At 44.2% G+C, this 17,943-nt stretch overlaps 1 protein-coding gene across 1 annotated transcript; it reads right to left on the minus strand.

The window, feature by feature from the left end:
• Positions 1–14,297: 14,297 nt before the first annotated feature.
• LOC129639796 (melanoma-associated antigen B1-like) lies at positions 14,298–15,761 on the minus strand. Its single transcript, XM_055565034.1, is given in 2 exon segments — positions 14,298–15,004; positions 15,006–15,761. Coding segments are annotated over 2 exon segments (1,011 nt in total). The 3' UTR covers positions 14,298–14,749.
• Between the last annotated feature and the right edge of the window lie 2,182 nt (positions 15,762–17,943).

Here is a 17,943-nt window from a genome sequence, read left to right on the forward strand (position 1 = left end):
TGTTCCTTCTTGGACACATGCAGTTCTTTATCTGTAAAATGACTCAAGGTGTGATTAATCAACAATCTATTTGAAAAGGTCGAACCAGTTTAAGCTGGTCAATTGTTTCACATGCTGTTTCACTAGCCCCCTGAACTCCAGCACATTACCCAAACTCCAAGACAAAGAAAATCACAGTGAATTAAAATGTTGCCTAGCAAGGACAATCATGTAACATTGACACCAGAGGATATGACATAGAATGTGCTTGAGGTAGAATCTTTCCTCATTGGAAACAACTCAGAGTTCTTGGAAATTTTGTCATTGATCAGTATCTTCCCTCCCAGATACCCGTTCATCTAAATAATGAATATTTCCAAGTATTTAAGTACCAACAAAAAATCTAGAACTTGCCTAGAATTTGCCCAATTACACACAAGATAAAATAATCGAGTAGGTCCTTAAGGAGAGGTCTCTGGCTCCCTCAACCCAGGGTAAAGTTCACCAGTCCAGGAGACTGGATTCTCTGAGGCCCTCCATCTGAGGATCTGGCCGTGCTCACCACTCCCACTGTCTCTCTAGCCCACCAGGCAACTTCACTTGAAATGACCTCTCACTGAAGGCTCTGCTTTTAACTAAGGCTCCAAAGCGAGAGAGTGTATTAAAAAATGGAGATATCAGTTTGCCAACAAAGGTCCCTGTAGTCAAATCTATGGTTTTCCCAGTAGTCATGTATGGATGTGAGAGTCGGACCATAAAGAAGACTGAGTGCTGAAGAACTGATGCTTTCAAACTGTGATCTTGGAGAAGACTCTTGAGAGTCTCTTGGATAGAAAGGAAATCAACCCTGAATATTTATTGGAAGGACTGATGCTGAATCTGACACCAATACTTTGGCCACCTGATGCAAAGAGCCGACTCATTGGAAAAGACCCTGACGCTAGGAATGAAAGATTGAGGGCCGGAAGAGAAGGGGCAGCAGAAAGCGAGATGGTTGGATCGCATCACTGACTCAATGGACATGAGTTTGAGAAAACTCTTGGAGACAGTGAAGGGCAGGGAGGCCTTGTGAGCTGCAGTCCATGGGATCTCTAAGAATCAAACACAACTGAGTGACTGAGGACGCACACACACACACACATACACAACACTCCATGATATGTATATATCATATATCTATCCATTGATACATCAATGGACATTTAGGCTGCTTCCCTGTATCGGTTATTGTGAATAATGCTGCAACAAATACAGGAATGAAAATATCTCTTGGAGAGTCTAATTTTAATTTTTTTGGATTAAAACCCAGAAGTGGGCTTGCTGAATCATATGGTAATTCAATTTTTAATTTTGTGAGGAACCTCAATACAGTTTTCCACAATGGTTGCACCCATTGACATTCTCACTAACATTATAAAAGAGTTCTCTAAATGCTTGCACTTAATCATCTTACTCTGTCCTGGAGAGGGAGCAAGACAATCAACTTTTCAAATGATTGTTGTGGTAAAACCACTTAACATCAGATCTACTCACTTAAATATTTAAGCACACAATACAGTAATGTTAAATATAGGCACAATGTTACCCAGCAGATCTCTGGAATTGCTTCATCTTGCATAACTGAAACGTTATACCAAGTGAAAAGCAACTGCACATGCAGTCACCATGTGCATCTTGGAGCCCCCCAAAATGAAGTCTCTCACCGTTTCCCTTGTTTTTCCATCTATTTGCCATGAAGTGATGGGACCAGATGCCATTTTCTTTGTTTTTTGAATGTTGAGTTTTAAGCCAGCTTTTTCTCTTCTCTTTCACTTTCATCGAGGCTCTTTAGTTCTTCTTTGCTTTCTGCCATAAGGATGGTATCATCTGCGAATCTGAGGTTATTGATATTTCTCCCTGCAATCTTGATTCCAGCTTGTGCTTCATCCAGCCAAGCATTTTGCAAGACGTACTCTGCATATAAGTTAAATCAGCAGGGTGACAATATACAACCTTGATGTATTCCTTTCTTTCTAGTTGAGGTAGCTATAAGTATTAGCTATTGTATTCTTACAATAATGTAAGCTAGAGAAAACAAAATGTTATTAAGAAAATCATAAGAGAAAATATATTCACAGGACTGTATTTATCAATATTGTAAGTTTACAGCATGCATTTGCAAGAACTGTCTGCCTTATTGACAATATTATGTATATTGTCATATATATATTGCCTTATATGACAAAAAGACTATAGATGCAAAACACTAAATATCAACAATGAATAAATAATGTGAAAAGCAATTCATAGTTACAGGGATAATGATTCAAGCATCTATAATGAAGAAGCAGCAATATGATTGCTTTATAGTAGCCTAGTGTAACTGATAGGATTGCTTCATGGAAGCAAAGCATATATAGTAATGAATGGATCACTAAAAATTTTTATATCCTACACTATTTCAGTCATATTTATAATAAAGTACTGAAAACATTGTTACTTTAAGAGAAAACACTTACCTGTGATGACAGGCTGATGTGCCGTTTATCCATTCACAAAAGAGAGATGGGACAGTGTATAGTAATAGAATTCTATCACACCACATTTGAGTGATGGGATATTTGTCTTTGTCTGACTTCACTTAAGGAGAAGGCGATGGCACCCAACTCCAGTACTCTTGCCTGGAAAATCCCATGGACAGAGAAGCCTGGTAGGCTGCAGTCCATGGGGTTGCTAAGGGTCGGACATGACTGAGCGACTTCACTTTCACTTTTCACTTTCATGCATTAGAGAAGGAAATGGCAACCCACTCCAGTGTTCTTGCCTGGAGAATCCCAGGGACGGGGGAGCCTGGTGGGCTGCCGTCTATGGGGTCACAGAGAGTCGGACATGACTGAAGCGACTTAGCAGCAGCAGCAGACTTCACTTAATATGAAAATTTCAAAGATGTCCATTTTCTCCACTTTTACTCAACATGATTTCAGAGTCCTAGCCGTGGCAATCAGAGAACAGAAGAAATAAAAGGAATCCAAGTTGGAAAAGAAGTGAAACTGGCACTGTTTGCAGATGACATGATACTAGACATAGAAAAGCGTCATGTTGCTGTGAGAAAACTACTGGAGCTCATCAATGAATTGGTCAAGTTGCAGGATACAAAATTAATACCCAGTGATTTTCTTAATGACATATGGGAAAGCACCTGTTGCCTCTTGTTTGCAAAAGCTGCTTCCTCTATTATTTAGATATTTTGAAGTCAAACCTCTTTCTGAAATTATCACATCATCCTTTGCTGGCCTTAAATTTTCCAGCTTTAGATCCTTCACCCACTTTTGCTTTAGGTTGTCATAATGACTTTGCTTTTTCCTCAATCATGTTCGAGTCTATAGATATGCCTTGCTTATAGCAATCCTGCACCCACATACAAGCTATATTTTCAATACAAGATAAAAACTTATTTCACAAAAAGCACAAGTTTTTCACACCTGCTGGTGTAGCTGCAGTGATGGCTTCATAAAGTCCCTTTTCTTTTTCTTACAGTAGTCCTTATGCTGGATTCATTCATCTTGAAATGGTGGCAACCATGACTGCAGATCCAAATCAGTATACAAGGAGCAACTCAACTTTTTTGTATAATGTCATGACTTTCTCTGCTTCGTGAGAGCACTTCCAGCACCACTAGGGGCACTTCACCTGAGTCCTATTGTGTTACTCACAGTTTACAGTATCGTACTAAACAGAGTAAGAAATAGCTGTGAACCACTGGTGATCACATTTGCTGAGATAACAGTTTAGTATAGAAACTGTTCATCATAGATGAATAGTGCTATTCATGATCCATAAGTGTGTGTGTGTGTGTTTGTGTGTGTGTGTGTGCTGTTCTTACCCATTTCAAGTGCAGCTGATCTAAGTTGTATGCTTACCTGTGGTACTGCAATTTCTTAATTGGATTCTGGACCTTCTATAAAGGTTATTTTGCTACTTATATACTCTTAACATCTGGGTTGCTGAGGGGAAACAGGGGCTGGGAATTCCCGTTCCACTGTATTGCAGATGCCACACAGACAAGACCTTTTTTTTTTTTATTTCCCAATATGAACAATTTCACTCACTGTCCATTATCATTGGCAAAAAACTCCCAATTCTTTTGTCCTGTCATCTTGTTCTGAACCACAAAAGGAGATTCAAGGATTTCTGACTCATTATACAAAATATAAAAACCTTTGAACTTATACTGAAATACAGCAACAAATGGGATATACTTTGTTCATAAACACAAATACGGAAGTCAAATTAACTTTCAATTACAAGAAGGGTATTTCAATAGTGCCACAAAGAAAGTCCTAAACAGAAAAAGTTACATCGTCCAGTTACTGAGGTCAAGCAAGAACAAAACAAGACATAAAATGTGTTCCCTTCAGATCCACCTTGGCACTCAATTACTTGGAATACTTACTTCTCTTTTCAACCACAAGATGAAGGATCTTCCCTGGATGTCACTATGTGGGAGGAGCTGGCAGACTTGGTTCTGGAACGTGCCCTGCCCATGGCGGTAGCGCTCTGTCTTTCTCAGCTCTCAAGGCCTCTCTCTACTTCATCCTATGATGGAATTCAGGACCTCCGAGGGCTGACAGCAGCAAGTGGACACTACAGAACCCCAGTGGTTCTGGGTGGCTATTTCTTTCCCTTCTTTTTAAGGGGCTTCACATATATATTTGACAATTCCTACTCTGACCTGAGATTGCCCTCCTTAGACCAAAGGTCTCACGTCCCTGACAACTGTACTGAGACAACAGAGAAAAGAGATGTTCGGCTTGAGAGCTCTGCCTGAAGCCTTCTTACACCTAATATTCTGGGGCATTGCATTCCTCAGTCCAGTTGCATGGGTGTCTTCCTAAAGGCCCTTGCCCCTTTGATTAAAGCCTTCTTGGGAAATGCCACATCCCTGAAAGGCCCTGAGTACTTTGTGTACTGCGGACCTTGCAGAGAAGGAATCCCCGTCCTAGGAGTGATAAGAGATAGGAAATCCATGGCATAAGTAAGGGAGCCCAGGCAGAGACCTGTGAGGGAAACAAAACGTGGTAACCTGTCCCTTCTCTCCTTCAGCCAGACTTCTCAGGCAACCTCTGTTCTAATAAATAAACTTTATATTTTAGATCTAATAGATATTTTTTATACAAAAGAATGGCTGTGAGATGATGTTTTTGAGTCCCTTACTGATCTTATAAGCATATCTGCAAGTTAAAACGTTCAGATCTTTTGATTTCTGAACCCTCATATGTATGGACAGATGACCCTATTGTCAGCAAAAATACTATCTCTTTTTTCCTCTCTTCATATGTCACATTATTTTGGCGTTATTATTATTATTGCTCTGGCTATGTATTACAATCTAATAGTTGGACCCGAGAGTCCCTCTTCTTAATGCTTCATACATTTCACAGTAATGAGAATAAAAAGGGAATTAAGGGCACAAGGTCAGATCAGGCTTGCAGGAGTGAGAGGGTGAGCTTTAGACTAACTCAAATCAAGGGCCTATGGCCATCCCTGTCACTTAAACAGCCATGGAGAAGTTTGTCACATCATTCAACTCTCTGAGAGCGCCTCGGGCTCTTTAACTGTGAAGGGAGTTTGACAAGCCCTGTCTGGAAGGACTGCTGGCATGTGGTGGTAACTGTAAAGCATCTGCCACAGTGCCTGGCAGGCACCTACCATACCCCTCCCTTCTCAGGACTGGTGGCTATACTTTGCAACGAAGATCTCACCTCCCTTAGGCCTGATATAGGGCTTCCCTGATGGCTCAGCAGGAAAGGATCCGCCTGTGATACAGGAGCTGCAGGAGACGCAGACTCAGTCTCTGGGTCAGGAAGATGCCCTGGAGGAGGAAATGGCAACCCAGCCTAGAATTCTTCCTTGGAATATCCCATGGACAAAGGAGCCTGGCAGGGTACAGTCCATGAAGTCACAAGAGAGTCAGACATGACTTAGCAATTCAACAAGAAGAAGAAGGCATGGTATAAGAAGAAGGCCTGGTATAATAAGTGAGGGAGAGCCTTGCCTGACAGTCTTCCCCTGAGCTTTCTAGAACTGACATCAAAGGGGAGGGCATGACTCTCCTTTGCTCCCTCTATTCAGGGATGAGTATACCCCTCAGTCTCCACTCGGGCTTCACGATTTGACTTCTGGTGGGGCCTGGGGAATCCCTTCCTTCTTGACCTGAGGCCTATCTCCTCACAGTAAGACCGATACCTCCCTGTGAGCCTGGAGGAGGAAGTAAGAGTGGCCTTATCTAGCCACCCCTACCCATAGTCTCACAAGAATGAAAACTGTGGCAAGCTCCTTGGGAATGACAGACAGTTCCTCTCAGGGGCCTAAATCAGGGTCCCAAATTTGACTCTAAGCCAAGCCCAAGACTCCCCCTTCTGTTGACATGGGAACACCACCATCAGACCAAACCCTAACTTTCCTGCTACTCGTCTGTCAGAGCTGAAGGGTCCCTTGGCCTGGTAAATCTGCCTGAGGCCTTCTAGGCTGAGAGTAGGGAACATACTGTGTGGCCATCCTGGTATTTGTGTTCCCACGATCTTTGCTGTCCTGTCTTGGAAATAACCTGGAAATATTCCCCAACTGGAAACATTCCCTGACTTGCCTTAAGCTTCTCCACCCAGGCCACTAGTTTCCTGATCCCTGAGGAAGAAGAGTTTGCCTCATAGGCCCACCACAGGCCATGGCCTTCTGAAGTTAACAGGAGCGGAAGGAATATGTTCTGCCCCCACTGTGTTTGAGGCGAGGGGTCTTTTCAAGAATTCAGGGTCCTTACCTTGACTTCTGGCACAACGTGGAAATCATCCTTCTGCTGAGCTTCGGCTGCTCCCTTTGATCAGGATGAGGTTTCTTACCTCCATGTGATCCTCTGGGAGGAAGTGAGTAGGACTCACCATGTCACCAGGCCTAAGTGGCACAGTGAAGGGAGTTTGACAAGCCTGAAGAATAAGTGAGGCTATGCTAAGGCTAATAGGCTAAGCCCACCAGTTCTGAATTCCTCTCTGTCTGAGATCAGAAGGGAGTGCTGTCCCAGTGACCACCATCCCCCATATTCTTGGGTCTTGTTCTCCTCAATCCTCCTACCTGGGGCCCTCATCTTGCTTTCTGTGTCTTGGATTAAAGGCCTTTGGGGAAATTCCACGTCTCTACAAACTCTGAGCTATGTTTGCTCTGCAGTGCTACAGAGAATGGGTCCCTGTCCCAGGAGTGACGGGAGGTGGAGAAGCTATAGTCTAAGGCGGGAGTCCCAGGACCGGTGGCAGTCCTTTAGGGAGAAAAAAGTAGGTCAATCTATCTCATCAGCCAGGTGAAGATTCTCATGTCATTTCTGTTCTGATAGGTTTACTTTCCACAGGGAAGAGACTGTAAGGATGATATGGAGACTCCTTGCTCTTCAGAGGTTATTTAACATGGCCAATGTACATGCTTGTACTGTCCCTGAATATTGTTTCTTTCACTTATCTATGAGTAATGAATAAGGGATATATATCGTTGGTTAAGTATATCTGGTATTCTTACTGCTCTGGCTACACATTTTGATCCAGTAGCTTGAGCATGAGGGCATTCTTTTCTATCACCTAGGACAAATTTTGGAGTACTGAGAAAAGCACTGAAATAAAAGATACAGGATGGGGACTTTCCTGGTGATCCAATGGCTAGGACTCCAGGCTCCCAATGCAGGGGGCCCAGGTTCGATCCCTGGTCAGGGAACTAGACCACACGTGCAGCAACTAAGATCCAGCACAGCCAAATAAATAAATAAATAATAAATAAATAAGGAAAAGGAAATGTCAAATGTTAAAAGGACTTGTTGAAGAAAAAAGACAAGGGTATGTCTCAGGTTGGGAGGACAACAGTATGAGTCCTAAAGTAGTGTAGCTGCTACTGCTAAGTCGCTTCAAGTCATGTCTGACTATGTTCGACCCCACAGACGGCAGCCCACCAGGCTCCCCTGTCCCTGGGATTTTCCAGGCAAGAACACTGGAGTGGGTAAAGTAGTGTAGAGCAGGAGTCTATTGCCAGCTGTCATTTACCAGCCTTATGCATTTCAGCACAAAACCAAACCCTAACTCTATGAGCCTTGGGCTCTCCCCTGTGAAGTAAGTTTGATAAGCCCTTTCTTGTCAGATTGGTGGAATCTAAGTATTTATGGAAAGCTTCTGTCACATCACCTGTTCTACTGAGAAATTAGGAGCATACCAGGATGCGAAGGCACTGCACTTGGTATCATTGACATTAGCCCCAAACTCCCACGTTCTTTTATATATCTATAGCTATCATGGAAGCACTCCATATTAGTTTACAAAGATCATGCTCGTTATTTTTTATAGCTGTATAGTACTCCACCCTGTGGATATATATCATGTTCCATCAGTTAACATGTTCATGGATATGTAACTATTTTCATAGGGTTGTGGATGTCTCTTCAGGGTTCCTTTCTGAAAACTCTAATTATTGGCTCAAATGTAAAAGCATATTTAGTTTTCTGATAATACCAAGTTGTGTTTAGGCTCTAATCTTATTCTTTGACATGTTGCTGTCAAAGAATGAGATTAGTACATTGTCTAATACTATATACAAAAATAAACTGAAAATGGATTAGAGACCTAAATATGAGTGGAAACTATAAAACTCTTAGAAGGCACTATGAGTGGGACATTCTTTGATATAATTCATAATAATATTTTTTTTGATCTGTCTCCTAAAGCTAGGAAAATAAAAGCAAAAATAAATAAATGAGATGTATTTAAAGGTAAAAACTTTTGCACAGCAAAGGAAACCATCAGCAAAATGAAAAGACAACCTACTATATGGGGAAAAATATTTGCCAATAATATAACCAATAAGGGGTTAATATCCAAAATATATGAACAGCTTATATAACTCAACAGTTTAAAAAAAGATTAAAAAAAATGGGCAGAAGACTTAAATACACATTTTTGCAAAGAAGACATACAAATGGCCGAGAGGCACATGAAAAGATGTTCAACATCGTTAATCATCATATGAATGCAAATTTAAACCACAATGAGGTATTATCTTATACCTATCAGAAGGGCTATGATCCTAAAGGAACAGAAGTAACAAATGTTGGTGAGCATGTGGACATGATCTATACACTGTTGGTGGGAATGTCAATTGGTGCAGCCACCATGGATAACAGTAAGGAGGGTCCTCAAAATCTAAAAAGAGAACTACCAAATGACCCAGCAATCCCACTCCTGGGTGTATATCTGAAAAAAAAAAAGAACCCACTAATTTGGATGGTCTCCGTCAGGTACTCGATGCTTGTCTGAGTCTAAGGGTTTCCACTGCTCGTCTCCCCTTCCCCTCCGGCCTCATCTACTCTCTTCCAGTGACCCCACCCCAGTCCAACCTCCCTGTTTATTAAGAAGGCACCTTTGTCTGGCAGAGCCATTGTGAGATGAAGAGGTAGTCCTTCTCAGCCACCAGATAATCAGGAGTTTTGGCCGGACCTTCACACACTGATAGTGAGGAGTCAGACAAAAAGCACAGACTGTGGTGCTGAAATGGATTAATAAGGAACTTAGTGAGGTGGCCAGGGACCCTCCAGCACAATATTCTACAGGTCCAGTTGGGGATGATACATTTCATTGGGAAACCACAATTACGAAAAAGAATGGCAGCCCATATTGAGGCAGTGTATTCTCTGCGACAATTCATTTCCCTAAAGACTACCCGTTCACGCTACCTAAGGGTGCATTTGCAACAGAATTTATCATCCGGACATGAACACTAATGGCAGCACTAGGTTCACTACTCTAAGATCACTGTGGTCTCTTGCTTTCATGATTTCTACAGTTCTGGTATCCATTTGTTCCCTGCTATGTGTTCCGAACCCCAATGACCCTCTCCCCAGTGCCAGAGGTTGCACAGATCTATAAAACAGACAGAGATAAGTACAACAGAATTTTTCAGGAATGGACTCAGAAGTATGCCATGTAATGCTAACTTAAAGTCAGAATAACCTGCATTAAAGCTTGAATAAACTTTAAATTACTGTTTAAAATGAAAACAAAATTCACTAATTCAAAAATTTCATGCACTCCAATGTTCATAGCAGCATTACTGACATTTGCCAAGGTACAAAAGTAATCTATATGTATACAACCTACACACACACACACACACACACACACACACACGTCTGCAAGCATAATGGAATATTAGTCATTAAAAAGAATGAACTTTTGCAGTTTTTCAACAACATGTATGGAGTTGGAGGGTATTATGCTATTAATTAGTAAATAGTTGGACGGTATTAATGAAATAAGTGAGATAGAGGAAGACAAATGCTGTATGATACTACTGACATGGAGAATTTAAAAAATAAAAGCCTAGGGGAATGAAGCAGACTCACAGATATAGAGAAGAAGCTAATGGTTACCAGTGGGGAGTGGCAAGCAGGAGGTGAAGGGCAGGGACAGAAGACTAAGAGGTGCAAACTAATATGTATACAATAAGCAACAAGGATATATTGTACAACAAAGGGGATATAGCCAGTATTTTATAATAACTGTAAATGGAACATAACCTTTAAAAACTGTGAAGCACTTTGTTATTCATCTGTAATTTATAAAATATTGTACATCAACTATGAAAATGAAGTGAAAGTATTAGTTGCTCAGTCTTGTCCAACTCTTTTTGACCACATAGACTGTAGCATACCACGCTCCTTTGTCCATGGAATTCTCCAGGCCAGAATACTGGAGTGGGTAACCATTCCCTTCTTCAGGGCATCTTCCTGACCCAGGGATTGAACCCAGGTCTTCTGCCTTTCATGCAGATTCTTTGCCATCTGAGCCACCAGGGAAGCCCACATCAACTATACCTCACTTTAAAAAAATCTATTCTCCCAGGAACTTTCACATATACAATACAGTATTATTAACTATGGGGTTCTCTGGTGGCTCAGCAGTAAAGAATCTTCCTGTTGATGCAGGAGATGAGGGTTTGATTTCTGGGTCGGGAAGATCCCCTGGAGAAGGACATGGCAACTGAATCCAGTATGCTTGCAAGGAAAATTCCATAGACAGAGGAGGCTGGCAAGCTACAATCCATGGGGTTGCAGAGGGTAGGAAACCACTTGGCGACTTAACAACAGCAATGACTAACTAGTCACCATGCTGTACATTATATCCCCAGGACTTGTTTATTTTGTACATGAAAGTTGTGAAAGTTTATGCCGTTTGGCCACTTACACCCATTTCATCCATCCTCCAACCCCCACTCGCGGCAACCACTAATCTATTCTCTGTGAGTTTATTTTTCAAAAATCTTCACATGTAAGTGAGATTATATAGTATTTGTCTTTGTCTGACTTATTTCACTTAGCATAATGCCCTCAAGGTGCAACTGTGTTACTGCAAATGGCCAGATTTCTTTTTTTTCTTTTACTGGCTAAATAATATCCGAGTGAGGATGAGTGTGTGTGTGTGTGTGTGTCTATGTGACATTATCTTTATCCATTCATCCATTAATGGGCAGTTATGTTGTTTTCATAATTTGGTTATGGTAAATAATGTTTCAATGAACATGGGGGGTGCAGATATCTTTTCCAGGTGTTGGCTTCATTTCTTTCAGCTAAATTTCCAGGAGTAGACTTGCCAGATCACATGGTAGTTCTATTTTCAATTTTTTTATGAGCATCTATACTATTTTCCATAGTGGCTGCATCAATTTACATTTTCATAAACCCACATTTTCTTTAATAATTTAAGTATATCCTAAATGCAAAAGTTATAATGCTTCTAAATTTAAAAGGTATACATCTTTGAAATTTAGGAATGAGAGACTGAATACAGTAAGCTAGACCCATAACTGAACCACTTTAATTTTTTTTCCTCTTCTTATCCTATCTTAGTGTGGGGTTTTTCACATGACCAAGGATACCCCTATTCCAATGCCACGTAATCTTGCTCTGGATCACACAGATGATTTAAAATTTTTCAGTTTGTATTTCAGAAAGCAAAATTCTTATTTCTAAATCTGGTAAACAGCAATAAGTGTGTGACCCCGTGTCATTCATAAGCTTATGATCTGAATCTAAATAAACTTAGTACTGAAAAGAAAATCACTTGAAAATTACCGCCTCACCCCCCGCAAGAAAAGGGTAAGTCGAAAAGTTATTGACGCATATCAGGAACACAGGTTGACAGGCTTTTCTGATCACAAAGTGAAGAACAGACTCAGACCACACTAGAGGTGAGATGAGTGGCTGGATGCGGCCATGGACTGGGCACTGGCCACAGAAGGGCCATCACTGCCCGAGGTAGAAGTGCCAGCCCTGGCTGCAGCTCTGGCTCCAGTGCTCTCTACGTCCTCTCTCCAAGTCGCCTCATAATGGGGGCAGGAATGCAGTGGGGACAGTATAGTTGACCTTGGCCAAAAACTCCAGGGCTTCTACCTTGCTGGTTTCCATAGCGGCTCTCAGACCCCACAGGAGTGCTCTCATATCCCCCCATAGCGAGGGGTTTGCGGCCAGGCAGGGGGATTGTGACCAGGCAGTGTCAAGAGAAATGAACTGACGATATGTCAGCCTCAGACTGGGAGGAGTGAAACATTATGGCCTCTAGAGCAATTCAGACCAGGCTCTACACTCAGTTCTGTCACTTTATCAGCCTGGAGAATGGAAGTTCTTTGTCTGCTAAGTGAATTTGATAAGCCTTGTCTTACAGAAGTATCAGAACATATGTAGCTTGTGTAAAGCACCTGGCACTGCAGCTGGCAATGTTTAGGTCTTATGATGCTTATTTTCATACCAGAAGAAAATCTATGGGGATTTCTACCTTTATCTATGGGAATTTTTCTTTACTCAGGAGAAACTAGAGACTATATGGTCTTCTAAACAAAGAAAGCTAAGTCAAACTGCTGCTTAGCAAGAAACTGTAGGGCTTCCCTGGTGGCTCAGTGGTAAAGAATCTACCTGACAACCAGATGTCAGTTCAATCCCTGGGTTGTGAAGATCCCCTGAAGAAGGAATTGGCAATCCACTCCAGTATTCTTGCCTGGAAAGTTCCATGGACAGAGGAGCCTGCCAGGCTACTGTCCATGGGGCCACAATGAGTCAGACACGACTTAGCAACTAAACAAGTAATCCTAAGTAAATTTACTCTATCAGAGAATATGTTATTGAATTTAGAGGCAAGTGTTTTACCAGGATGCAACGCAAAACCTTATAGAATTTGTGTCAAGGACCAGTAATTCCCCTGCCTCCCAAAGCCCTCCCGACATAACACCCCGATTTTCATGTATTTCACCACCACTAAAATCTAGCCCCGCTCAGGAGGTCTACTAGATTACACTCAAGATACCCTCATGTTTGGAGTGTGCTGGGGCTCCTTCTGTTCAGGGCCCAGAGTGCCAGCACAGTGACGTCTCAACATCCCATCACAAAGGAGACAGTAATATGCATCAAACACCTGGTTTGTGGACTGTGTTCACCTGCACTGGGGCAGGAGCACTGGATACCTTCTGTTCTTTCCCCCAGGTGGAGATTCCCTCTGGTTGACTCACAATCTCAGGGTAACTGTTCAGGGAAGCTTCGCATTTCAGTCTCAGCCTCCCAACTTTGAGGGCCACCATCTGGGGATCTGGGCCCGGCTCACCATTATCACAGGTTCATCCAGCCCACCATGCAGCCAACTTAAAATGACCTCCCACGAAGGAACAGGAAGACAGAGAAGATGTATATTATGATTAGCTTTCCAGCCCCACCTTAGCCTCTCACAACTTAAAAGGTTGGGAGTGTTGGTCGAACGCAGTGAAATAGTTGCCTCAGACCTGACTAGGGGCTGGAGGGACTGCTAGACGTGACTTTGGAGCACACACTGGCCTTGGCAGGACTATAAACCCTGACTGCAGCTCGGGCTCTCTCGTCATCCTCTCTCAGAGCCTTTTCATAATCGGGTGGGAAGGCACTGGGGATGCTACCATTGACCTTGGCCAAAATACCAAACCTCAAAGTTTTGGTTTAAGAGAATAAAGGCTGAGAGAATTTATACCTCACTGCTCCCATCCCAACTCCCTCCTCAGCATCCTCCCTGCTTTTTGTCACTTGTCTTAGATCATCACACCACCTTCCTTAAGGAATCACTGCTCATATACTCAAGACATCTACAGGCAGGTACAGGGTCTCCTTTGTCTTTGCATCACCCCCTACAGCACAGAACCTTCTGAAGAGCAGATGCTCAAGTAAAGATGGGAATAAAGGAGCCACCAAGCAAGGAATGTAGTTTCTCATTGTTTTTATCGGCATTCTTGAATAAGCTAACAACATCTAAATATATCGCTAAGGGTACTACTGAATGTTATAGAGAGACAAAGGTGAATAACATAAATCAAAACTTGACTACAGCTTACTTGATTTTCATCTGTTTTAAAACTACAACATTCTTTCACATTTCCAAGAAAATTACTATTCCAAAGCTGTGTTATCTTGTTCTGGATCCCCAAAAGATGAAGGATTTTCTGAATTACACTACACAGTACCAAAACTCTTACTCTTAGATCTGACAGACAACAACAAATCTGTGATCCATGTCATTCGTAAACTTGGATTCTGAATCTAAACAAACATTCTAGGAAATGAAACAACATTTGAAAGGTAATAGTGTAAAACAGGAACACAAAGAAGATACGTATTGACATTTCCAGCCCTACATTAGCCTCTCACTTCTTAAAAGGTTGGCAGTATTCGTCCAAGAAAGTGAAGCTGCCACCTGAGAACTCACTGGGCACTGGACGGATCTCTGGGTGGGACCCTGGAGCAGGCAGTGGCCCTGGCAGCACCACGAGACCTAACTAGAGATCTGCCTCGGGATCTCTTCTCTTCTCCCAAAGCTACAGCATAATGCAACGGGAAAGCACTGGGGACGGTACTCTTGATCTTGGCCAAGAACTCCAGCACCTTCATCTTGCTGGTTTCAGCGTAGGCTCTTGAGCCCCACAGGAACTCATAGCTCAGGGGATCACTGTCGGGAATCTTGATGATACACCAGGTAATTCTGCTGCACCCACTCTTCCGTGATGAGCTTCCTGGGATCCCCAAAGATTACATGCTGCTTTCCATCATAGATGCCCAGAACATTCAGGAACTCCCAGACATCAGCCTCAGAGGCGCGGTTGCCATTCAGGTAGATCACATTCAGCAGAGGCATCAGAAGCCCATTCTTCGGCACCTCACAGCTGCTGTTCAGCACCTCATCACTGATGAGGCCTATCTTGCTGACCAGGGTATAGGAGTAACCATTCGGCTTGACTTCCTTCAATTCAAGACCAAATGACAGCTCCATGCATTTAGCTGCTCTCCTGAGGATCTCGGGGAAGCGTGTCTTGTACCTTTTGTGAAAAAGCTTCAGCATATCTAGCCTCCTAATGGGCTCTTTCATCTTACACTTATCAAGCAGGAAATTGACCAACACTCCTGCCTTCTCCGTCAGAGGATCTAGAGGAGTGGTCTTAGCAGAGGTTGAGGCCCGGGAGGAATTTTCACGTTCCTCAACTTGGCCCCTGCCACGTGCTTTAGATCTTGGGTGTGAAGCCCCTGCAACAGGAGAGCTAGTGGCTGCAGCTCCCTGAGGCTTCTGGCCCACACTGGCAGGTGGGGAGCCCAGGGGCGTACCCTAAGAAGTAGGGGTGGGGGTGGCAGCAGCCTGAGCATTCCCAAGATCCTTGGCCTCCATGCGTGCCTGGCGGCGTTTCTCACGCCCATGGCGCTTGCTCTTCTGCCCCCGAGGCATGACTATCAGCAGGCACAGCGGGCCGGGAAGCAGGCAGGAAGTAGGTGATGCTGGAACCTGGAGAAGGGAAGATGAGTGAATGAGCTCCTTCAGCATGGAGGGAATAAGGCTGCTCTGCCCGTTTCCTTGAGAGCCCTACTCCAGGAACTGCTGGCCTCTTGTTCTTGGTCAGCCCATCCCCTGAGAACCCTGTGTAAGAAGTGAGAGCATGCCAACCTCAGGCCACAGCCTGCCTGTGGCTGCCTCCAGTGACAGAAGATCCTGGGACTGGGGCCCTTTCTGGGTCCCTTCGTTCACACACACAACTGTCACATCAGCTCTTAGTGGGGCCGGGACCCCTGCCATGTGCTGCTTGAAAGGTGACACCTCAAAGCTCCCTGGGACCCATGAGAAGGAGATGAGTCATGGACACTGTAGGGGTGGATGGCACTGGCAGTTCTGGGGGCCTGCTCTGTCCTGAACTCAGTTTCCACTGTTCAGGGTCCTCATCTTGTCAACACAAAGGGTGTGGGCCCCTCCCTCCTGCCTCTGGTGCTGCCCCTTCAGGTGAAGAACCTCATCTCCCTTAGAAATGACACAAAGAAATGAGGGGCCTCAGCGGAGGATCAGGCAAGACTCCAGTGTTCGTTTGATTAGCTGGAAGGGGGGGCATGCTACCTTCAGTCCTCATTCGCAGTCCCCACTTTGACTCCTGGGAGGATCTGGGGGCTCCTTTCTCTCCTGGCTTGAGGACCTTTCTTCACAGCAAGGCCAACAGCTCCCTAAGATCGAATGGGGAAAGCCAGGGTGGCCTTACCTGGCCCTACCGCCCATGGTCTCTGGGGCCTGAAGAGCTGCAGCAGGAAGTTGAGGCCCTGTAATGGGTGCTACTCATGCAAGGTCCCCAGATTTTACTCAGGGCAGAGTCTAAGATTCCTTCCTCTGCTGACCCATTAGACTAAGGTGCTCACTTCCCTGTTAGCTGTGAGTGAGGTGCACTTCTTCAGGCCATGTATGCCTGGGGGCACCAAGGAGTGACAGTGCGAGGAATTCTGGGAGTTTCCCACAGTCCTCAGCATCTTCTCTGTGAGTCCTGGCAAATGTTAGAAATTCTCCCTCTGCTGACCTGAGCACGCTGAGGTTCCCAAGGTGAAAGAAAGTGTGAGCCACCTCTAGTCACCCCTGTCCCTGACATCTCTGGGATGGCAGCAGGAGTTGGACTCTGTGGGACTTCACTGTTCTGTCATCACTGGCCCCTTTCGTCCTCACTTGGATGTGATTTATGTTCCTCCCTTAGTCCACCCTGAGTTTTCTGGCCTCAGATCAAGGCCCACATCTCCCTGAGTTCCTGGGGTTGAAAGTGAGGGGTGACATCTGGCAATCTCTGCCTGAGGTGCCCCAGGGCAGACAGGGACTGGGATGTTGCAGGCCCCCACTGCTTTGGGTAGGTGCTCATCTAAGTCATCTCTCTGGGTCCTTATCATGACTCTGTGACTCCTGGCAAGACCAGGAAATCTCTGTCTCGATTTGAGATCTCTCCCCTCCTACTAAGGCCCCCATCTCCCTGAGACCCACTAGAAAGCAGTGACATTTTCCCGATCTCTAGCTACAGCTGTGTGTGGACTCCTGATGCAGACAGTCAGGAAGAGATTCTGCACTGCCCTCTGTTGTTGCAGGGTAGCTGGATGGTCCCTCAATTCTTAGGTCCTCTTCTGGGCTCCTGGTACTAGCTGCAAATGCTCCAGTGGTGGACCTGAACCCATACCCCCATCATCGAGGTTCCTCACCTCCCTGCGAGGCTCTGGGCAGAACCAAGTGGGGGCCATCTGGTCCCCATGCCTGGGTCTCCCAGGTCTGAGAGGAGTGATGCGACTATGTGGTTCACTCCCTTCTGGGTGGGGTTCTCACATGTTCATTCAGTGTTACCACTGTCACTCCTTTTAGGAACCGGGCTTCCTCCCTATGTTGAATGAGGCCTCACCCATCAGAGTCAAACCTGAATGTCCCTGAAACCATCCTTGGAGAAAATGAGAGGGCATCTCTGCCTGAGAGCTCTAACCTGGCTTCCCAGGGCAACGGCAGAGGTGGCACTCTGTGTGGGCTCCTCTGTTCTGGGGGAGTCAGTTGTCTCCTTCCTCACATAGAATTGGTGCTTCAACATCTCTCATGGCCTAGGACTCCTCGTTTTCTCCTAACCTGGGCA

This window comes from Bubalus kerabau, chromosome X, assembly GCF_029407905.1.
Source record: "Bubalus kerabau isolate K-KA32 ecotype Philippines breed swamp buffalo chromosome X, PCC_UOA_SB_1v2, whole genome shotgun sequence".
NCBI lineage: Eukaryota > Metazoa > Chordata > Mammalia > Artiodactyla > Bovidae > Bubalus > Bubalus kerabau.